This window comes from Macaca thibetana, chromosome 11 (genome assembly GCF_024542745.1).
Source record: "Macaca thibetana thibetana isolate TM-01 chromosome 11, ASM2454274v1, whole genome shotgun sequence".
NCBI lineage: Eukaryota > Metazoa > Chordata > Mammalia > Primates > Cercopithecidae > Macaca > Macaca thibetana.
The window spans coordinates 23,970,514-23,995,393 of NC_065588.1; the positions used below are offsets into that span (position 1 = coordinate 23,970,514).

Genomic DNA, 24,880 nt, shown 5'->3' on the forward strand with positions numbered 1-24,880 from the left:
CTTTCACCATCAATACTCAAAAATACAAGCACACGTGTCACCAGACGGCTTCCCGTTTCCCAGAAGTTATGCTGTCATTAAAATACCTGAAAATGTAGTCCCTCTTACGGTTTGATATGAGATAAAGCATTCAAAAAATAGAAAACTATGTTTGTTCCAGGTAGACACTAGCAGTAAAAATATAAAAAAACTGGTTAATTAATTCACATTTAAATATTTGTTTTCCCATGATTTTCTTGGACTGTAATGTGAGAGACTTAATACACACTTTTACAAACATAATACTATTTAGCTAGACCATTTGGTAACCATTTGATGTATAGGTTGTGAGTTTTATCAAAGTAACTAATACAACCTTGATTTTAGATAGCTGGGAAGATCGATGTCTTTGAAAGAATTTTAAAGATTGCAGATGGAACTATGCAAGAAAAGGAGGTAGCAACTTAGGGAGCCAGGTTAGCCAGATACACCCTGGATATTAAAAGAGTGATAAACATTCCTGAAAGATCCATCTTCATATTCAGTGACTAATTAAAGCTAGACTAGAGAAATAAGATGTTTTTCTCTAATTGCACAGTCAAAATGACCATGGTTCTCAAACTCTATAAACCTACAAAATACAGCAAAGTCTACCTTAATACCTTACTTTCTTTATATGAGATAGCCTTCACCAATAAATCATTCTCAAAAGTTACATTATTTCTAGCTAATAAGCAAAAATGCTTTTTTTTCACTATAACTCAGGCTGAACATTTCAGTTTTTCATTAAATCATCTCTGAGCACTCGATTTAAGGGTCAAGAAATGACTGCAGGCCGGGCGCAGCGGCTCATGAGGCAGACAGATTGCTTGAGCCTAGGAATTCAAGACTGAAGACTGGCCTGGGCAACATGGAGAAATTCTGTCTCTACAAAAAAAAAAAAAAAAAAAAAAAAAAAAAAAAAAAAAGAAACACACAACAACAACAACAGCAAAAACAAACAGAAAATAACCCAGGCATGGTGATACACACTTGCAGTCCCAGCTACTGGGGAGGCAGAAGTATGAGAATCATCTGATCCCAGGAGGTCAAGGCTGCAGTCAGCCAAGATAGTGCCAATGTACTCCAGCCTAGGTGACAGGGTAAGACCTTGTCTCAAAAAAAAAAAAAAAAAAAAAAAGAAAAAAAAAAAAAAGAAAAGAAATAACTACAGTGCCATTGCTGACACCAAAAATAAACCACTTGTTTACATGTTTATAAACTTTTATTATAAAATACCAGTTTCCGTGTCTTCAGTGCCAAGTATATCATTCTCACCAATAGCTCAATTGTAATTTCTTTTTCATATACACTAAATGTCCATCCTATATCCTTCCTTAAATCAAACAGTCTCTATTATTTCTGCTTTAGATTATAGCATTTTCTTTTCTTTGCCACAAAGGAGGTATAAGAGACTATAGGTAAAGAATTGCTACTACTGTGGAAAGGGGTATATAAAGATCATGTAATGATTGTTCAAGAGATTTACAAAGCAGGTTTGAAAAGCCACATGTGGTTAACTGGTCATTGTGCTATAAATATTTACCTTCTTTTTAGATAAAAGTTTTCCCAATACTTTTGATTATAAAAAAACTCACCAGATGGACTTTACTACTGAGTTACAGGTTTTCTGGTAAGAATACAGTTAACTGTGAGACTCCTTGCAGTGGGTTTTCTGAATAAAAAAGAGATTGAACATTAGGTACTTCAAAGATGGTGATCCACAAAAGTATATTCTCTTGTGTAATAAATCAAGGAATAAAAAAACAAGCATGAGAAAATGTATAAAGCCAAATCATACCAGAAAAAGCAAAGATGGGAATCATTTTTCTCTGGCCTAGAAACCTGAAGACAATTCATTTCCAATAAGATTTAAAATGGCATTTCCTCATCTAAATTCTTAGGTAAACATTCTCATTAAAAATAAATTCTAATATTCATTTATTTATGCCTAGTAAATCGACACTATAGCTATTCAAAGAGGAAGTAAATCCCGGTGCCGTATTTTGTCCTTGGGTAGTCACTGCTGATTGAGGACTTGAGGCAATCAAGTTTAGTGATGCACTATATGCAGACCACTGCAACCTTGTTGCTCTTAGAAATCTCTATAACTTTTGAGGGAAGCCCAATTAAAGTATTCTGTTTTTAAAATTTCCCTAAAATGAAAGGAATGGGAAGAGAAAATGTAATGAAAACATAAGAGGTTTCATCCAGTAAAGACATCATGCAATAGAGAAATCCGAAATAATACAGGTAGCAACTTAAAAGAGAATTTAGCCCAAAGCTAGAGTTATAAGAAGAGGGAGACAGTGAACAGATGATCCCAAGATGATGCAGATCCTAAGATGAATTCCAAGAGGCACAAGAAAAGGTCAAGGATTCTACGGAATACAAATACACTCTCATGGAGGGATATTTAAACCTGAACCGAGATTGGGGGAGTCCTGAGAGAAAGGATTAGTCTCATAAATCATGAAAAACTACTATAACAGATTCTACCTACAGCAAAGTCCTCGATGTCCTGTATCCATACTGTTTTCCAACTCAAACCACTGAGTACCATAGAAGAAGGGGGAAAGGCAATAGGAATATGTTGAGTGCATACTCACTTAGAGCTCAAAAGACCTCAGGCTTTATGTGGCCTACACGGACATTTTAGAACAGTGAGGTATTTAAGGATAGGTCTTCAACCTTCATTGTGTTTCCATTGTTCTCAAACAATGGCCCAAGGTTCTGACCACAGGACAGTGGATTTTCTCTGTGCATCTTAAGACTGTGTGGTTTACGTAATGTCACACCTGTAACTAATAGTTGACGATGAGTTTTACTCCTCTGTGGAAGTAAAAACAATCTTATAAGAAAGCAGGAAATTTTTCTTCAATAATCAGGAAGTGGAACCTTTTGATATAAAAACAGTAACACATAAAGAGGCATTATGAAGAGAAACTGTATATTAAATTTGCTTTAAAAAATCAAAAATTAAAGAGAAAACCATTTGTTTGTATCATTAGGAAAGTTGGCTACTGAAAGGTTTTCATTAGAATACCCAAGGACTTCAGGAGATCATTTTAAGTTCCATAATTCTGACCAAATAACCCCACTGTTTTTTTCCTGATTAAAATGTGTTATATATAATTCTGCAAAAAATCCTCACTGTTTTTTCTTTAGTAAAAAAGTTTCATTGTTTTTTCTTCATAGAAAGGAAGGAAGAAAGGAGGGGAAAAAAGAGGAAGCAAAGGAAGGAGAGAAGGAAAAAAAAAGGAGGAGGAAGAGAGGAAAGAAGGCAGGAAGAAACCTGATAAAATAGTATCAAATCAAAGTAGTGATAGTGAGCAAGTCTGAATTACCACCGACTTCAAAGAGAACCAGAGAATTTTACCATTAAGTTTGAAGCAATGCTAGGTTGAGATTATACTACTATCACTCTATTAACTACTTACAAGAACTGTTTAAGCAGTGGATGCTGAATTTTATCAAAGACCTTTTTGAGAATTTTCATAGAAGGTTTCCCCTTCAGCCAGTGAGAATATAAACCAGAAGTCGGCAAAGACTTTCTGTAAAAGGTAATGTAGAAAATATTTCAGACTTTACAGGCTATTGGGCCTCTATTGGAAATACTATAGCAAAAAAGCAGCTATAGATACTAAGTAAATGAATTAGTGTGACTCTGTTCAATAGAACTTTATTCACAAATTTACAAGTAGTGGGCCAGATTTTCCAGCAAGTTGTAGTTTGTTGACCCCTATGATAGATTATGCTAATACATATTTCTTTGTATAAACTTTCCTGGCATTCCCTAAACTAACTCTTTTTAGGCATGGTCTATTAAAAGTGTAGTAAAAGGCACTGATAACTTTCTCATCACAGTGAACAGGCAACCTACAGAATGGGAGAAAATTTTTGCAATCTATCCATCTGCCAAACGGCTGATATCCAGAATCTAAAAGGAACTTACACAAATTTACAAGAAAAAAACAACCCATCAAAAGGTGGGTGAAGGATACGAACAGACACTTCTCAAAAGAAGATATTTATGTGGCCAACAAACATATAAAAAAAAGTTTGTCATTACTGGTAATTAGAGAAATGCAAATCAAAACCACAATGAGTTACCATGTCACACCAGTTAGAATGGCGATCATTAAAAAGTCAGGAAACAACAGATGCTGGAGAGGGTGTGGAGAAATAGGAACACTTTTACACTGTTGGTAGAAGTGTAAATTAGTTCAACCATTGTGGAAGACAGTGCGGCGACTCCTCAAGGATCTAGAACCAGAAATACCATTTGACCCCGCAATCCCATTACTGGGTATATACCCAAAGGATTGTAAATCATTCTACTATAAAGACACAATATACACTTACGTTTATTGCAGCACTATTCACAATAACAAAGACTTGGAACCAACCCAAATGCCCATCAATGACAGACTGGATAAAGAAAATGTGGCACATATACACCATGGAATACCATGCAGCCATAAAAAAGGATGAGTTAATGTCCTTTGCGGGGACATGGATGAAGCTGGAAACGATCATTCTCAGCAAACTAACACAGAAGCAGAAAACCAAACACCCCGTGTCCTCACTCGTAAGTGGGAATTGAACAATGAGAACACATGGACACAGGGAGGGGAACATCACACACTGAGACCTTTTGAGGGTCAGGTGCAAGGGGAGGGATAGCATTAGGAAAAATACCTAATATAGATGACGGGTTGATGAGCACAGCATACCACTATGGCACGTGTATACCTATGTAACAAACCTGCACTTTCTGCACATGTATCCCAGAACTTAAAGTATAATAAAAAAAAGAAAATAAAACTTTCTCTAATTTTATTTAGAATTTTTGCATCTCTATTCAAAGTGTTAAAGGACTTATTTTTTCTTTTCCTTTTTTTTTGGAGGAGAGTTTGGTATTGCAGTTATGCTAATTGTGGAAAAGTTTAAATTTATTTTTGTGCTCTGGAAAACAGCCTTATTCAGAGTGGAAATTCTCTGTTCTTTAAAAGTTGAAAATACCTGCATAGTTACAGTTGCCATTTTTGGAGATTATTCTTTGAATTAAAAAAAAATTGTTCATGAGTCCAGTCAGTTTATGTTTCCTCCTTTCTCTGTATGTAGTCCTGTGAAATCATACAATTCATCAAGATTCTCAACCTTATTAATAAATAGCTTGATGTAGCCCCATTTGCCAGTGTGAGTTCAATGTGATATTACTTCCTGGTAATTTATTTAATAAGAGATATATTAAAGTAAAGATGTAAAATTAAAGGTGGAAAACATGCAAGATTAAACTGAACAACAGAACTGACTTCTCAAAATCTTCAATATTCCATATGGAGTGTGAATACAAAAAATTGGGATATACTATGAATTGCTTTCTAAATTGATTTCACTATATAACCTTTTTCTTGGACATTATATGAAATGTGTATTCTTTGGAACAAAATTTTGAAAATGCCAGTATATACTATAATGATTTATCACATCTCCACAACTACAATCACTTCTAATTTTGTGCATTTGTGTTTTCATTTATTAGTAGAGAAAAAAGTTTATCTAGTTTTCTCCCAGTTCATTAATTTATTTTCTTATGCTTTTCGGGTTCTGTGTTATGGCTCCACTGAGGTTGTTTTATTATATTTTTTCTGCTTCTAAAGTTAAATACTTAATTCTTTTTTCTCATTTATTCTATTTAATAATGAATGCATCTAAAGTTATCAGTATTAGAACTCTGATCATTTCACGTGAGTTTTGGCATATACTCTCCATGCTGTTATTTTTAAAGCATGTAATGAATTTTGATTCTTATTTTAAACACAAGATCAATTAGTAGTATAGTTTCTTAAAAGCTTTCAAGTGATCTATATACAGACATATAATAGATCAACCTTATTAACTATTTATCAAATCCTCCACATCTTGGTGTTCTGCCTCATCCATTTGTCAAAGAGAAACAGATAATTCAAAATATTTCTGTATAATTTTGTTTCTGTCAACACCCCATATTTCTAACATTTTTTTTCTTTTCTAGACTTCAATATACTCAAGTACCTTTTCCTTTATGTAGTTTACTTAGTATATAAATGTTTATGACGTTTTATCTCTATATAACAACAAAAATATCTGTTCCAGGACTTTCATTCAACTTGGTCTGATAAATAATAATGCTACTTCTGCTTTCTGTCTATGGATGCCTATTACATTTTTACCTTTCTTTTACTTTTAACATTTCCATGTTATTTTTCTTTCTGTCTTTTTTAATGAGTATGAAACTAGAACAAATCCAGAAAATATTAATCTTTCAAAAATACATTTATCCATTTAGTGTGAGTATGGACAGCTGTTTTTATTATATTAAGCTATATATATAAGTTTATCTGTTTACATTTTTTATTCTCTTTTTCCTTAAAATTCTGCTTTGTTGGTAGAAAATACTACATCATACTGACTTTCCAAATATTAAAGAACTCCTCAAAAACAATCTCTAATATTAAATATTCTATTTATTGCAGGAATCCAATCCTAGGATAAGACTATCATTCCATGTTTCAGGTATCTGTGTCTGCCTGCCCCTTAAGTTACTCTTTTTAGCTCTGAGTTAGGAGATAGTAGTGAAGTTTGCCAGAATATTCTCCTGTACTTTTTGACATGTTTTTGCTTCATAAAATATAAAATTTTGTGTGTCCTTTATGGCTTCCCATATCAAATACAATATTTATTTGAAAGAAATCCTTTCATGTTTTAATATGAGTGTTCACAATGCTCACTAAATATATTTATTAAATAAATAAGAATTTGAAATGAGAATAAGGAAAAGTTTAATGTTTCTGATAACACCATATCAACTTACCTCTAAGTCCTGAACTTAACTAAAAGAATTAATTCCGTGCTAGAAATAATTAAATGTAGGAGGTAGTGGCTACTTAGTGACCCTCTATTTTAATTAAAAGAGTTGCTAATATATCCAATCTGATGAAAAAAAACTAGAAAAGAAGAAATTAACAGGAAGAAAAAGGAGGAAAATACTAATTTAAATAATCACTCTTTAAAATCAGTTCCCAAATAATATATAGCATAGAAAGGCAACTTGGCAAGGTGTTTTTAATTTTCTTTTCTTTGAAATAATGCCATGTATATGAACATAAGCAAATACTGAACATAAGCTAACTGCTTTGACATTAAAAATCGTGTATTAGTTACGCAGCATGGTACCAGGGCATCATAGGACAGATGTAACTATTGAGGCCAATCTTAAATTAATGTATGCTTTCTTTTTCACAGTCTCACAACATGCTGACTTGGGAAAAAGGTGGGAAGGAGACAGTGAGTAGGAGAAAGCAACTTATCAAGAAAAATGGAAAAAATACATTGCACTTGTTTCATATACCTCACAAGCTAAATAGTCTTTTTGTATCTCTAGAGTCAGGGCCTTGAATCCAGGGCACTGGAGAACTGAACCCTACTCTTACTCTAGAATTATAGTGAGTCTATGGCTCAAAAAGTAGGTTAAAAAGATGCTGCAGGAATAGTTTTAAGTGGTCAAGAGCAGTAGGTGGACTGTAGGACTAATTCCAGCATGGCAGCCTTGTAAAAAGTCTCCAAGGCAAGCTAAGTGAACATATTTCATGATAACAAAATAACCAGGATCATAGCTGTGACTGTAAGTCAGCTGCCAGATATATAGTCCCAGTGTGAGGATGCACCACAGCAATACCTAAGAAAGAATTAAGCTCTAGAGGAGCAATCATCTATTTCAATTGCTCAGGCCCCTTAAAGAATATGATCAAAGCTGTGGACACTCTCCCAAGAACAATATGTAAGTGCATATATCACACAGTTTCAGGGGGTTCACAGGTTTCAAAAAGCTCATCCTTCAACCCTTAAAGTGATTTAACACCTAGGTTAAGAACCCTTAACCCTAGAGGTTGGTGAGGAAGCAGTTCAGTCTTGAGCTGAAGACATAAGTGAATGGACACCCATATTATGGTATTATGAAGCTTTAATTTACCCCTTCCTTTGACTCAAATTCCAATAGCACTTACTGAGTGAAGAAAATTACATATTGGATTTTGATTGTTTTATCAACATTTTAACATAGGAGAAAGAATAACATAGGAGAAATAATTCCTACTATATTTCCTATATGTAGATTACAGAAAACACAAGAAGGGAATATCTGCATCTTGAAGAGGCGTGAGAAATTAACCTCAACTTTCTCTCTCTGTCTCTCTCATTCTCTCTCTCTCTATCTCCCCTTTTAATAAGTGAGTAAAAATAATACAGGGAATGAAGTAGCACCTGGTAAACTGTGGGGAAAAAGCAATAACCGGGTTACCTCTATATAAGGCACAATCCCCTTCCTAGTTCTCTTGAACTATCCCCCTACCTGACCAGTGGGAGGGAACAAGTATGCCATCTTGCTTTCCTCTATAGAGATCACCACCAAGCAAATCTTATGGAAAGTAAAGAAATGAATGCTTACACAAATGAATGGACTAACTGTAGAATAACAGTAAGATTAAAATGAAATGATCACAAATATATTCTTAATTCTGATATCTAAAGATAACATTTTTAGAACACTGAATAAAATAATTATTTCTACCCAAAGTGGCCATTTGATCTAACTGAAACCTATCTATTGTCTCCTTGATATAAATTTATTTTCTGTAATTATTTAAATATTGCTACTGTCTAACCCCAAAATGCTTTAAGCCTATAGAGGGGTGGGGAAAGGGAGACAGCGTCTTAAATACCACTTATCTTCTAGGCAGCAATTTCCCCAGATGAAGAGGTCACCACTGTTTAACAGTGTGCTGCCATGTTAATTTAGTATGACAAGATAAAGCAGTAATCTCAGCTCCTGGAGGCTGTAAACCGCCTGCTATCCGGGGACATGCTCAAGTCGATTTGCACTGTATATCACTTTATACAATTGCCATGACAAAGCCCCCTGGATTCTCACATGTAAATCCCTCTATCCCTCTCTTCCTTTGGCCCCCTCTTTTTCTCTTTCATTCCCTCGCAATTTCTTTCTCTTTGCTTCATCACGTACAGGTAGACCACATCCACTCAGCACTAATCTCTGAAAACTTAATGCTCTGCATATGACAAGGGACATACAATACACACCCCTCTCACAAACAGTCTGTCAAGTCCCCCAATTTAAGAGAAGATGTTCAGGGACTTAGATAATCCATTGATCCCACTTGCATCGGCTTTTATATTTCAATCTGTCGTGTTAAGTTGTCAAGGGGAACGATTAAACTGATGTTTCATGATTTGAGATTTACTTTCCTAGGAAAGATAGTTTTCAAAGCTTCTCTTACTAAGTAAGTTCTGCTTAAAGATTATCCCTAAGAAAGCTGGTGTATTCCTACTGGTATAAATCTAGTAATAAAACAATAAAGCATTTTAGGTAAGGACATGTTGGAGATATTCAGGGTTATAAACCTAAGAATGTAAAACTGAATAAAATTTGGATTTTTCAAAGTGTCATCTGTGTAGTTCTCTCTGCATGAAGCAAAAACACCATATGTAAAAAGGGGCGAAAACATGTGTCTATCTATCTAAAACAAAAATAATTATAGAATCACTGAAAAGGACATAAGTGAAGAGGGAAGAATTTATATGATACGAAATAAAAAGATCACATGAAGCACATTAGGAAAGTGACAAGTCAAGGTTTTACCCTCCCCACCAAAAACGGCAGAGATACATATTTAATCATCAAGAATTAGCAGTTGAAGATATACACGTCCTCAGTAGGTATGTCAGTTTGAGAGGCAACATGTCAGATTTCTAACAGGCGAGCTGTTATATTATAAACATCCACATGTATTGTGCCTTTCTCCCATATCATATCCTTTTTAACATCATTTTAAGCCCCTCTTGCTGATAACACAGAAGCAAGATCAAAAGCCTAAAAAGCGATAAACAAAATGATAACAAATGAAGGACTGAATCCTTCATAGTACCCCTAAAATCCCTGAATGAAAAGGAATTTTAAGTGAAATGAAATATTTAAAAAGTAAGCGGATATACTAAAAAAAAAAACCACAGTAATAAACACAAACCCCTGAACTATGTCCTAAAAGAATATCATCATGTAGCCTTCAGAATGTTCATGCAAGAAAATTAAGCAATTTTAAAACATATTATATTCCAAAATTTTGTTTGATATTGTGTTATTGTGTTGATATTGTTATTTTTCTCTGGTAAACGGTTTGAAGAAGTATAGTATATGAAGCTACAGAAGAATGATTCGATTTATCAGAGTGAGTTGCTGAGAGGATTACAAGGGTGATGGACAGGGAGTTCACACTAACTGAAACCCACTACATAAAAGTACTATGTTAGGTGATTACCTCATTTAATGATTATATCAGCTGCTTATGCATTAAATATCATTATTTCAAGATTTAAATAAGGAAAATTACAATTAAAGTGTCTTGTGAGCACAGGCTTTGGAGACATTCATGAATTCATCCATTAAACTATCTTGAAATACTTGCTGTGTGTCAGCCACTGTGCCAGATTCTAAAGATAATGATAAACAGACAAACATGTTATCCCGATAGAACCACAGCACTTTCTGCTTTAAATGAGTTTGCATCTCCTGTTCAAGGTGAATTACATCCGAGGATATTGACAGACCTTCCCAGTAAGACTACTGAATCACTTAAAATGGGGAGTCACGTGAGTCATATTCCTTTAGGTTATTAAAAGGAAAACATGACTATTGGAAACGTATAAGAAAATACAGTCTTTCGTTCTGATAAATAATCGTAATTAGTAAAAAGAGACAAACTATATAAGAACTATATCATCTATTCAGTGCTTGCTATGTGCCAGCCATGGTGCAAAGCCATTTGTGAAAATTCTGAAAATATGAAAATTTCTGAGAATTTTCATATGGAGAGGTTCTTATTACTATGACCATTTCAATATGAGAACACAAAGGCAGAGGGATCCCGCAAAAAGATCACACACCTTGCATGATTTGGAACCCAAGCAGTTTAAGGGCAAGCTTAGGCTCTATACCGCTTCATTATGCATCTCATAATCTTATCAAAACATGGTTTTTGACTTGGCTTAGGTAGATATTGTTGTGGTGGTTTTAGTGGAGGTGGTTGCTATTGCTGACTATCCTTAACAGCATTAAGCAAAATACTGTCTGCAAATAAACAATATTTTTAAGAACTGAATCTGTTATAAATATTTGAGAGATTATATCTCAGATTGAATAAATGATTTTTCAGTGACAAGAGACTGAGATTTCTACAGTATTTGATTCTCATTTCAAATGTCTTTTTTTCTTTAGCTTAAGGTTTTCTTATAGGTGACTTAAATTTATAAGCATTGAAGCCAGCTGACATTTCATACAACATACTCCTAGATCACAGAACTTAAACATTTCTCTAGGCACTTGTTTAACTAACAACTGACAATTACTGAGTACCTGCAGAGGCCAGCAACAGAACGTTTTATGTGTCTTGATTTCCTTAAACACTGTACGCACCCTCTAGGTTAGATACTATTTTTATCGCTGCCATTTTACAGATGGCAAAAATAAGGGAAAACGATTTCCATAATTTGCCAAATGCAATACAGATTTCAAACAGACCTTGGAATTTACCCAGTAATTTTGTCACTCAGGGTCATGTGCTTAACTACTACCCTATACCAATTCTCTTATGGCCAGAATACAAATTAATAAATTAATACTAATTACTACATGAAAGGTTTAACAAGTTGCCCTTTAGAATCTCATATGTTGCCCAATAGCCTATTATTCTAAAAACAGTCAAATTCCTGGCCCATTTAAAGCCAGTTAAAAAGATTTAAAAAAACTAAGTTTTCCATAATGTTTGAACTAGTTTACAATCCCACCAACAGTGTAAAAGTGTTCCTATTTCTCCATTATGGAAAACAGTATGGCGATTCCTCAAGGATCTAGAACTAGAAGTACCATATGACCCAGCCATCCCATTACTGGGTATATACCCAAAGGATTATAAATCATGCTGCTATAAAGACACATGCACACGTATGTTCACTGTGGTAGTATTCACAATAGCAAAGACTTGGAATCAACCCAAATGTCCATCAGTGACAGACTGGATCAAGAAAATGTGGCACATATACACCATAGAATACTATGCAGCCATAAAAAAGGATGAGTTTGTATCCTTTCTAGGGACATGGATGCGGCTGGAAACCATCATTCTCAGCAAACTATCGCAAGAACAGAAAACCAAACACCGCATGTTCTCACTCATAGGTGGGAACTGAACAATGAGATCACTTGGACTTGGGAAGGGGAACATCACACACCGGGGCCTATCATGGGGAGGGGGGAGCGGGGAGGGATTGCATTAGGAGTTATATCTGATGTAAATGACGAGTTGATGGGTGCTGACGAGTTGATGGGTGCAGCACACCAACATGGCACAAGTATACATATGTAACTAACCTGCACGTTATGCACATGTACCCTAGAACTTAAAGTATAATAATAAAAAAAAAAAAGAAAAAAAAAAAACTAAGTTAACCCTAAGTTAGGGTAAAATAAATAATCAAGTAAAGATTGTTCTACCTGCCTTCCCCACAAGTATTTCTAAAGGCTGTTCAAGTTATTTATTCTGATAAAATATTTTTTAAAAGATTTTAACATTTATATGAGTGCAGAAACTGAGCAGAGTTATTAAGTGCTTGGGTTCTAAAACCATGAACCCAAACTGTATCATTTATTTATTAGGTAAGTCATTTTAACTATGAATGTTTTCCATCTGTAAACTGGGTATAACTGTAGTTGCTGAACTCACTGGATTAACAGAGGATTGGCTGAGATAATCAATGTAGGGTGGCTGGTACCCAGAAAACATTGAAATATTATGCATTGCTATTAATTATTAGATATCTTATTCTAAGGAGCACTGACTGAAATTTTCCATATTTAAGTTGCACCTATCAGACTGAAGATTGGCTATAAGATATATTCAACAAAGCTTTCAACGTTGCTTTTTTATGTTCTACTGATGACCCTGGGGAAATCAGAATCTCAGATACACAAGCATGTTCTCCAGCTTCCATGTCCCTAGTGGTGCAAGGCATGCCAGCCACTGTCACAAGGCCTGAAGATGAATACTGATAACAGCCTAGCAATCTCTCCTACTCCAGGATGTGTGTTTACACAGAGGGAAAGGTCTAGTAGTGGCTGGAGAGGTGGTTACAAAGCTTTGTACAGTAAGTGTAATGCTAAAATTAATGTAACTTATTTTTCTTATACTAACAATAGGTTTTGAATTTTCACGTGGTACCTAGTTTCTATGTTTTACATAATTTTATAAAGCTATATTTGGAGCTATACCCCTATCATCTTTTTCATATCCTATCTCCATTTTAATGTTTTTATTAACCCTTCGAATATCACTTTGTAGTTTAGGGATATCAACAAACAAGATTACTTGTTTTGTCTCAAGACAGGCTGGATTTTTAAGAGCTAGGAAGAGACACTGAAGTAAACACTGCTTCTCTATATAATGATAACATTGTTTGCCCTGCTGCCACGGAAGCAGCCTTGACTAAATAAGACACAAAATCTAGTCACTTGTGTTCATTTCCTTTATCATGTGATGTAAGTGTCACAGAGCTGGCCAAGGCTGCTCTCCTTATATCACACCTCATCTGCTCACATGATCATTCCTAAAAATGGTCTATGGGAAAATTTTAAAAAGCATTTTGCACACAAAGGAGATGTATAACCAAATGGGCCATTTACAATTGTCACCTTAAGTTAGCTTTACATTTATTTCCCACTTCAAACACCAAAGAATGTTCCCCCATTCTCTCTAGTAAAATACAGTAAAAAAAAAAATTGCTTTCCAAAACAAGAAATAGGAAGAAAATGGCAAAAAAAAAAAGATTAAAATGGGTAGTATACTAAAATTCTATCATGAATTGAGTTTTAATGGCAGCTTTAATGCCAGTACAAATTATTAGTATCTCAGGCTTGTGAAAGAAGGAAAGGGTTTAAATACACTGAATGCTTTTAATTTACCTAATGTACCACCAATGGTGCTCCAAGCATTTTTAGTTCTGATTGCATTCCTGAAGGAATCATTTTTTCTTGAAAATGCTCCCACTCATCATTCTGTAAGATTTTCTTTACTATTGAATCATTTTGATATTTCTAATTTATCACCTCAAAGTCCAAGTATTTGTCCTTGTATATACTATTAAGAGTAAGCCATATGAATATATTATTGTCAAAATATGTGAAAAAAGAAAATCCAATACTATACTCCCTTATATTATTTTTAAGACTTGACTTTCTTAAGATCCAAATGAAGTGTCAATGGTTGTATTTTTTAAATAGGTTGTTATACAAAGATCCCTTTTTAAGTACAATAGGTAGTTGAATCTAACTGATGTGGCCAAGAAGAAATATGGTGTAAGCATTATTTGATACATTTGAGTTTCCATGGACAAATGAGTTACCACGTGTTACAGATTTCACTCTAGTTTCTAGAAACAGGCACCAACACTGCAAGAATTTTTTTTTTTCTTTTTTGGATTTTGTTAAGTGGCTGTCATTTGAAAGTGTAATAAAAAATAATGACAAATGCACTGGTATTATCACTTATATTGAGTCTATACAGTGACACTAACGTTAAGATTACTTTTCAGTTTTATAAATGATCTCCTTCCCTATTTCTTAAAGTTTTTACTAATCTCTATAAAATCTCAAAATTAAAAAAGAAATAAATTTGAAGAAAAAAGATTTAATTAAATCAAAAACTGATTGGAAATAGTGACACATGCTGTCAAATAACTTGAAGTGAAAGTTAGTAACAGGCACATAAAGAACACCAGTATCTGCTAAAGCATAAGTTCACAGATATTTGGATTTACCTAGGTAAGATTTCGAAACAAAATTTGGGAAACAATACAGGGTTTCAGGAGTTGTTTAGCTAAGTATGGGCACTGAAAATAAAACCACCATTTATTATCAACACTGGATCACCAAAGATAATACAATGTCAGAATAAATTGAATATACCACATAGTTTTGTGAAGAACTCACTACATAGTTTCTGTTACTAAAAACGAGTTAAAACTTAATCATAAAACAACAGATCTTTATTAATCATATGCAGTAAGAGAAACCTAGACTGACTGCAGGAAGGTCTGGCAAAGCCCCAAGAGGCAACATATAAGAGGAAGGAAGTATATATCAGAGCACAATGGTGCTGATTCTCCTACCCTGTCTTCCTTTCCAATAATGGCTCTATTGAGATTCACAAGAAGATCTATTAAGAATGTTTTCTGATAGAGGCAAATTGAAAGAAAGAGGAAAAAGAGAAGCAAAGGAGGAAAATAATCAAAGGAAAGATGAAGAATTGAAAACAAAATGTCTATAATAAAGTGGGATTGCAAAGAAACTTCTAATTATTTTTAACTTCTAAATATAAGTAATCCTTTCTTAATGCATGTCTGAGAATAACAAATGAGATAAAGATGACCACCTATCCATGCCACAAAATCAAGATCAGCATTCATGCAAGTCTACAGCATTGCTTCTTAGCGTCCTTGCTATTTCCAGTATCCCAGCCAAGTATTTCATCATTCTCTCCACTGCATTCAAGGTGGTCACCCAGATAAAGAAAGGAAACATTTAAAACTTCAATATCTAAAGTAGTTGTTTTTATCCCTGTTAACATGAGGTGCATATTTTCCTAACTTTTCTACATTTTACATTAAAGGCTTCATAGTATATTTTGTGGTCAATTTTTTCCCTTTTTTTAACATCCTTTTTTATTTTTCCTGAGTTAAATCTGTTGGAAAAGAAATCTGTATGGCAAAAGCAAAACTATATTCCAGTACAAAGTAAAGACCTTGAATTAATGGTAATTGGTCCAGTGTGTGTGGTGTGTGTATTTGTGTGTGTGTGTGTGTGTGTGTGTGTGTGTGTGTGTGTGTGTATATATATATATCTAGATGTCAAGTAATTATTTTCAGTGGAAACAATTTCAAGTTAATTTATTTTGATCACCACAAATGAGAAACTTTTCAACTGTGAGGCTCCTGTATCAAGGTTCTAATATTTTATATTACATTACAGTGATTTTGTGCTTCTCTTACCTTCATACTACATATACACAAAAAAACTACATGAGGGAAGATACTAGGTTTTATTCATTTCTATACCTCCACTGATAACTATTCGTTGTATATATTTGAGTTGAATCTTTCTGCAGCACTCCCTGTTAAATGAAAGTCATTAGATTCCATTAGATCAAATCTTTTCAAGCTAACACATTTCCCCCTATTACCATGGCACTGGAAGCACTTGCTTGTTCCCCTACCCCCATCACTGCATTACACTGTGTGGGGATAATAGTAGACATTCATTAAGTGTCCTGAACTATCTCACAACTCCCATAGCACTTTTTTTTTTTTTCATGTGAGAGAATACTCATTAATTTCTCAAGGTCCAGTTAACTTTACTCTCAACAGAAGTACTTCAAATACTGTGGACATCATATGAATGAATCAAAGTTTTCTCAATTTAACATTTGACTCCTTCTCCCACCACTGGATTGAATGGAATTGTATAGCAATAGGACAAAATGATCTATTGCACAACTTATCCAGTGGCTTTGATGGACTCCAACTGATTGTTTTTCACACATCCGCATTCCTGCTAGCCCTGGGGGTAATTTCCCAAAACAATGCAAGTATAATGATTGAACCACTTACACTTAAACACAAGCCTGGGATTATATCTAGATAAACAGCTTCATGTGGTATTTTGTGACAACATTTACAGAATATTGTTTGTAACAATGTAATTTCATTGTATGATAAACATCAATTTACCATAAAAAACAAATACATGCTTGTCAGCATTTTTACCTTGTTTCAATTGAATTAGCCTTGTTCAGATAAGCAAGCCTATCTCTTACAGAAACAACAGTTTATAGATAAACTGTGTGAAATCGGGTATGTGTGTGTAGAATTATACTGCCTACTATCACAATTTTATACTGCCACACTGCACATATGGCTTCCGAGCTTACTTTATCTGAATGTTTCTGAATCTATTCTCCATGCTATTAAACTGAGCACATTCCACATCGTTCAAAAGTAATTACACTTTTGTCTAGAGTATAGGAGAATGCTCTCCCTAAACAATGAAATTCTCATTATTAGAACTGGCACAACAACCACACTGGTTTAACGACAATATGCATTATAGCATCACAATAACTTATGCTAAGTTTGATGTACAAAGGTAACCAGAAATTTTAAAGCTTATAAAAAGCACCATATAAAAATAGAAATCTTTACCATACCGTAATTAAGGCCCTATTCTGTGACTTATTTTTAAGTAACACATGCATTTTTCTCTTTTCCTTGTTAAATTTTCTGAACAGTATTACACGCATAACACCATCCTAGTCAAACATTGAAAACACATAACTAACTGTTAGATTGTAAGCAAAATTTATATAAAGAGTATTTCAAGACATAGCTATAATACAGCAATTAAAATTATTTTGGGTAAATAAAGCATCCCAGGAGCTGCCAGTGAGCCTGAGCAAGTAAAAGCCTCTCTATCATGTGCATTGAATGAATTCTTTCAGTGTTTAGGGTTGGATTTCATATGTCGGAGATTTGCTATAATGTTATACTTAGGATCTCAGGTATATTTCCAAACTCTACAGAAGATCAACTTAAAAAGATACTTTTTTCTTCTTTTGATGGACTTCAGGAAGAAAACTGACTCACGGTGAATGTTGCTTTATGATAATCAGTATATGTGTAATGTTTAAGCGTATTAACATTAAGATATATGACAAAGTCAAACTAAGAGATTATATATTCAGAGTTCTTTAACAATTTCAAGAAAATGCCATCAGTATAAACAATAAATTAGATACTAATAACACATTTTCAAATCCAATAGATCTTCATACGTTAAAAAATACCCACACAGTATTTATTTCATAATAAAATTCAGCTACCTCTAGAATGAAAAACCTAAATTATTTTTTAAAATAAAAATATTGGCCGGGCATGGTGACTCACGCCTGTAATCCCAGCAGTTTGGGAGGCCAAGGCGGGCGGATTACCTGAGATCAGGAGTTCGAGATCAGCCTGGCCAACATGGCAAAACTCCATCTCTACTAAAAACACAAAAATTAGTTTGGCATGGTGGCGGGTGCCTGTAATCCTGGCTACTCGCAAGGCTTAGGCCAGAGAATCACTTGAACGTGGGAGGCGGAAGTTGCAGTGAGCCGAGATAGTGCCACTGCACTCCAGCCTAGGCAACAAGAGTGGAACTCCATCTCAATAATAATGATAATAATAATAATAATAATAATAACACTGTTCACTCAACACACCAGTATTTTAAGGAATCAAAAGAAAATTTGGCTAAGATAAAATATGCTTTTTATTTAAATAATGACAACTGATTATTCAACAACCACAGGTGGTCAAGACTTTCATTTCACATCACATTTGACACTGGAACAACCACCTAACCAACAGAAGTAGCATACAACCAGACAGAAAACGAGCACCAAAATGGCCACCATAGAGTTACCCCAGCTGCTTCTGATATTGCTACTCGATTTCTCTTCAGAGGTACTCTATTCCTTTCTGGTGCCCACAAATTCTCATATTGATTGACATGAGGATGCACTCTGGAGAGTCCTTTCCATCATCAAATAAATCCATCTATATCCAAACTATTATTAAAAGTCACCCCAAAATTACAGTGATCCTTGCTTGTCTCTAAAATTTTGAAGCAACAGCCTCCAAAGTCAAGTTGAAAAAAAAAAAAAAAAAGAAAAACAATAAAGGAGACCATTGGAGATTTAACTACCAATAAGAATAAAGCTCAGGACTGCCTTTTCACTAATGTCAGAATCAGACTTTCACATTGCTTTCAACTTTGTGAAGATTATATGAGAATCAAATGTTGCTCTTAATTGCTTGGCAAGATTATGAAAGCTTCAGAGAAGGAACCAACAGAATCAGTCTTTTTCATAGATTTATAACAATCTGTCTCAATCTTACCTTGATTAGAAATCTGACAATATTTTATGAATATACGTATAAGTACATAGTGTGCTTAAGAAAGCTCATCTGTAATACACTCTGAACACTGAGTGAAATATTCCAAGAATAAATGAACTTTAAGTATTTATACCACTTACAGTTGTTTGGAAGTCGCTTTTAGGCATTTAGTTTATTTCTCCAAAATACTGAGGCAATAAACACAATTTCAGAAAGGAAGAATTACATCTTTATCTGACTCAGTTTCAAACCTTAACATTTGCATAATCTGAAACTGAACAAAGCATTCTAATTCCTCCAAGTCTTTATATGGGAATTGTAATTAAGTGTACAGAACTTCTATCTCAAGAACTCTTTCCAACTTAAGTTTTATACTAAAAGCATTTCTCCATAACTTCAAGCCAGCATTACAGGGATTACTCAACAGTTGTATTTTGTCGCTAACCTATTCAGGTAATACAAAATATATACCTCCCAGCATCTCTCTTCTTTATTTAAGAATGAAGTATTAATGTCACACACAAATACACAATGAAAAACTGTCTTTTTTTTTTTCTTAAATTGAACTCTGTGATATAAAGACTATGAAGCATTCTCTGTTTTCCAAGATATGGAATAGAAAAAAAGAGAGAATGTATTTCCTTACTGAAATAAAATAACCTATTCTGTGAATATGACAATGGCCTGGTAGCCAGAATAAAAAGAGAAATTATTTATATTGAAGAATACTACAAATATATTCAATAATTTTGATACATGAGTAAAATAAATCTTAATCAGTTTGACAATCTGAATATATCATGACTTTCTGCTTTCTGGATATATTATACATTAGTAGATTCTACTTTAGTTCTACAATTGCTAGAAAATGAAATCACTATTAATTACTGTCCTTAACTACTCTGCCTAAAACATATTTACTTATCCATGTAAACTCACTTAGTCAATAATCATAAACTGAATATCTAGTATATGTTAGATCCCAGAAACATAAATATACATATATATGACTATGCCTTCAAAAAGGAATACAGTATATAAAAAGGCAGATATGTCAATAAATAAGTTATAACGTAGATCATGAGAAAATATATAAATAATTCTCATGGATGAAATAATAATGCAGTAACCATTTTGCCTTGGGAGGTCAGTAAAAGCATCTAAGAAAAAGCAATTTTTTGAACCGAGTCTTGTGGGAGGAAACATAATTCACCAGGAAGGTAACATATGAAAATAGAGAGTTTTCCAAGTAGAAAGAATAAAACTGTGCCATTCAAAGGCCATCTGGTATGTTCATGAACATGTGTGAAAAGCTTGGCATCACCAGGGCATTGTGTCCATAGTAGGATGTGTTAATAGAAGACACTGAAGCCACAGTTTGATGCTAGTCTACAGAGATTTTTCTTTTGCTAAGAAAAGGTGTTTTGGACTAAATCCTATGTGCAACAGAGCACACATTAGTTTCAAAAGTGACGTAAACAATCCAAGTCATTTATCAGGAAAACAAGTCTTGTGGAAGTTGAAAGTAAGTTTGGAAAGAGGTTGAATGCTTGAGACCATATAGGTAACTCTTCCAACTATCTACTCAAGACAGAAAAAACAGCTGCAATCAAGAAACGTATGCAGCAGAGCAGAAACAAATTTGGAAACTAATTAAAAATATAACAGAAAAGTATAAGTGCTGATATCACTAAAACAATCATTTGTATCCAAACTGTACTAACTTCTAGAATAACAGATCTTAACCTTTTAGGTTACAGATCTACTTAAGAATCCAACGGAAACCACAGTGCTACTCTGATATGCTCACATATAGAAAAATTCTCAACTTTTTTTTAGGAGATCTATAGACCCCAGTTAAGAAATTGTGCTTTAGAGCCCAGGAGTTCGAGGCTACAGTGAGCACCACTGCATTACAGCCTGCGTAAACCTGTCTCTTAAAAAAATAAAAAATTAAAGAGAACTTCTGCTTTAGATGAAGTTCATCGAGGAAAGAAGTTTGTATCTTACTCAAATCAATTTCCACAGTGCCACGCATAAAACATGGTACAGTGTAGGCAGTTCATCATTTTTTAGTTAAACTGAATTCTCCATTAAAAATGCAATGGTTTTGGCCAGGTGCGGTAGCTCAGTCCTGTAATCCTAGCACTTTGGGAGGCCGAGGTGGCTGGATCACGAGGTCAGCGGATCAAGACCATCCTGGCCAACATGGTGAAACCCTGTCTCTACTAAAAATATAAAAATTAGCTGGGCTTGGTGGCAGGTGCCTGTAAGCCCAGCTACTTGGGAGGCTGAGGCAGGAGAATTGCTTAAACCTGGGAGGTGGAGATTGCAGTGAGCTGAGATTGCGCCACTGCACTCCGGCCTGGCCACCGGGTGAGACTGTCTCAAAAAAAAAAAGGAATGGTTTCATTTGTATTAACTATCTGCATCACAGCATCCCCTCATGAAACTACATTATGTATCAATTTAATATACTTTCCTCATACCCATCCTTGAGTATACTTAAAATCATCTTCCCTTTATCTTTTTGTTATTCTTCTAGTCATAATTATCTATATTCATCTCTTCAAATGTATATATTTGTGTGTATGGTACTATCACACTATTCCCAATTAGATATTTTCTGAAAGAGGACAGTGATGAAAGCATTAAATGTGAAAAAGGCACAAGGAGTGATGTCATGCCAAATGGAATGTCTGACTTCCTTACCCTACTGACCTGTGTACTACTCATTTTCCCCTTTCCCTAGTTTAACCTTTGTAAGAGGAAGATAAAAAGTTTGATCATCGTCCATAACTTATGTAAGCTCATAGTAAAAAGGAGAGGGAGGAATGATGCGCAGTAAGATTTAACTTGCAAAGAAATAGATAGTCAGAATATAAAATATGCCTGTGCTCTTGTGAAGAAGCAGCATGCATAATGTTTGTAAGCATGGACTCCAAAGACAGACTGCTTGGTTAAACCCTGGTCCTTCCATGAATTAGCTGATCTGAACAAGTTATTTAATCTCTCTTTGCCTCAGTTTTCTCATCTGTAAAACAGAATTAATAATAATACCTCAACTCAATTACTGTGAAGGTTAAATGAGTTATTACACCATGAGGAATGCTAAAAACACTAGTTCTGTATGTCTGACATATGAGTTAGCTAAAATATTACTATTATTATTATTGAGATGGAGTCTCACTCTGTCACCAGGCTCGAGTGTAGCGGTACGATCTCTGCTTACTGCAGCCGCCGCCTCCTGGGTTCAAGCGATTCTCCTGCCTCAACTTCCTGCGTAGCTGGGATTACAGGCACGTGTCACCATGCCCAGCTAATCCTTGTATTTTTAGTGGAGATGGGGTTTCACTATTTTGGCCAGCTAGTTTTGAACTCCTGACCTCAAGTGACCTACTTGCCTTGGCCTCCCAAAGTGCTGGGATTACAGGTGTGAGCCACCAGGCCCAGCCTAAAACATTATTCTTGGTGGAAAAATCTTGGCATTGTCAAATGCCCAAAGAAATCTTGACCTATGAGGCTGAAATGTTGAATGGGAATATTTAAATCTAATATGAAAATCAAAGTATTAATCTATTACACAGCTCTCAGAAGATATCTGATTCTTCTTGATTTAATTCCACATGCAGTAATTCAAAATCACGAACAAGTGGACATATTTCAGTTCTGAGCATATTTATGACAGGCAATAATTTCCTGGAGGAAAGATAAGATTTAGCAGAATCAGAGATGTCTTTAAAGGTATAAGAATGTAAGGTAAAATATATTTTTGTTGGTGTAATTCAGGCTCAAATTAACAACACTAACATCCGTAAAGTAGAAAAGGTGGAATGATCACAAAAATGTGACATCCACCCAAGCAGCCATGTTGAAAAGGTGAGGGTGCCTTTAATGGTAGGTAAGTGCCCTGCCACCTCCTTAACGTTATGATTCTATGTATTTAAGTTGCTAAGAAGGACCACAATGACTTATTTGTGTTTGTGTGTGCTGTTTAAGCTGCAGCCAGAGATGCTATGCTGGCTTCTTTCCTCTCATCCACGAAGTCCTGGTTTCCTAATTTTCTTTTTTTTTTCTTTTCTTTTTTTTTTTTTTTTGAGATGGAGTCTCACTCTGTCGCCCAGGCTGGAGTGCAGTGGCCGGATCTCAGCTCACTGCAAGCTCCGCCTCTCGGGTTTACACCATTCTCCTGCCTCAGCCTCCCGAGTAGCTGGGACTACAGGCGCCCGCCACCTTGCCTGGCTAGTTTTTTTGTATTTTTTTTAGTAGAGACGGGGTTTCACTGTGTTAGCCAGGGTGGTCTCGATCTCCTGACCTTGTGATCCGCTCGTCTCGGCCTCCCAAAGTGCTGGGATTACAGGCTTGAGCCACCGCGCCCGGCCCCTAATTTTCTACAGTGATCCAGACCCCAAGATAAGAGGTCAGAGGATTTACCCAGAGTTGCATATTCCAGAATAGGATGCAAAAAACAATTAGTGAATTAACAAAACAACAGTGTGAATAGGCCTGAGTTAGAAATTAGTGCAGTCATATTAGAAAACTATACTCTCTATGAAATATATTCTTCTATGAAATTCCAAGTACTGTTAAGGAATATTACAGAATCCAATCTTGGCAAAGCAACAAATAGTAAAACACTGATTTATCATGGTGGAAATGTTCAAACTATGTTCATTGTAACTCTATCAGAAAAACAAAACAAAACAAAACAACTTTTATTAGAAAAATGATGACACCAAATTTTCAGGCTGAATAATTTTAAATATCTTACTTTAACATTATTTTTATATTTCGTATGTTTTTTCCCTCTAATTAAATTGCAAGTGTCTCAAATGCAAGAAGTCTTGAAAAATACAAAAGACACAGAAAACAGCATATCTTATGCTGCTTATTGGAACAAATTTAAAGAATTCTAAGATGCCAGGGGTGAATCTTGTGCATGGCTTATTAAGTAGATGTTAATTATAAAGCAAAGGACTGAGGCCAAACTATTAGAGGAGTAGACTGGTCAAAAAGTGAGTGTAGGCACAATAAACCATGAGAAACCTACCATTGTATTGTGCTGAGAAGTGGGAGTCCTATGGCCACAAGTCTCTTGCGTCAGCAGAGAAACTGGCTGAAATTCCTCAGAGTGAGGCTTGTTGGGAAAACTCACATGCAAGGGAAGGTGAAAGGCTGGGAGCCCGTCACTCTCCTCTTCTTCCACTTTCTGTCTGCTTGTCACCATGGCTACCTCTCCATCTGCTTCCCCATACGGAGAGGCTGGTCGCTTGGAAGACATCCTGGAAGGAACAAAAGAGGAGAAAATAATGAAACCTCCACATAAATCCTTAATGCCGTCATTGTGTGGTTAGGGGCCATTGTAACAGAAATGCCTTTTTGTGCTAGCAGAGAGCAGGAAACCATCCAAATACCACTGCAAAGCACACACAATCAGAAACAATGGCCAAGCAGGTAGCAACAGAACAGTGCTTGTTTGTTGTGAGAATAATACACTAATATAGCACTCTCTTGTATTCTGGCTTCTTAAACAAGAGAATTCACCTAAGAACACTGCATAATGAAAGACCATTCCATTTTAGAGGAAAGAAAAACACCCATCTAGTTTTACACTCTGATAGACCTTATTGAAGACAGAACATCTATGAATAGCAAATACTGTTGGCAGTTTAAAAGAAGAGAAATAACTAAGATTTCTTTCATCAAAAAATAGACTCAATATAAAAATGATTGCCATTAAAACAAATTTGCATTTTATTGA

General features: G+C 34.9%; 1 protein-coding gene across 19 annotated transcripts in view; it reads right to left on the reverse strand.

Annotated features, from left to right (window-relative positions):
* Positions 1 to 24,880, reverse strand: part of SOX5 (SRY-box transcription factor 5) — a 1,034,891-nt gene that overhangs the window by 341,762 nt on the left and 668,249 nt on the right. For all 19 annotated transcript variants that reach the window (XM_050746696.1, XM_050746702.1, XM_050746700.1 and 16 more), the window contains one exon: positions 24,170 to 24,401. In XM_050746696.1, the coding sequence (XP_050602653.1) occupies positions 24,170 to 24,400 (231 nt within the window). In that variant the 5' untranslated portion in view covers position 24,401. The remainder of the gene's footprint in view (positions 1 to 24,169; positions 24,402 to 24,880) is intronic.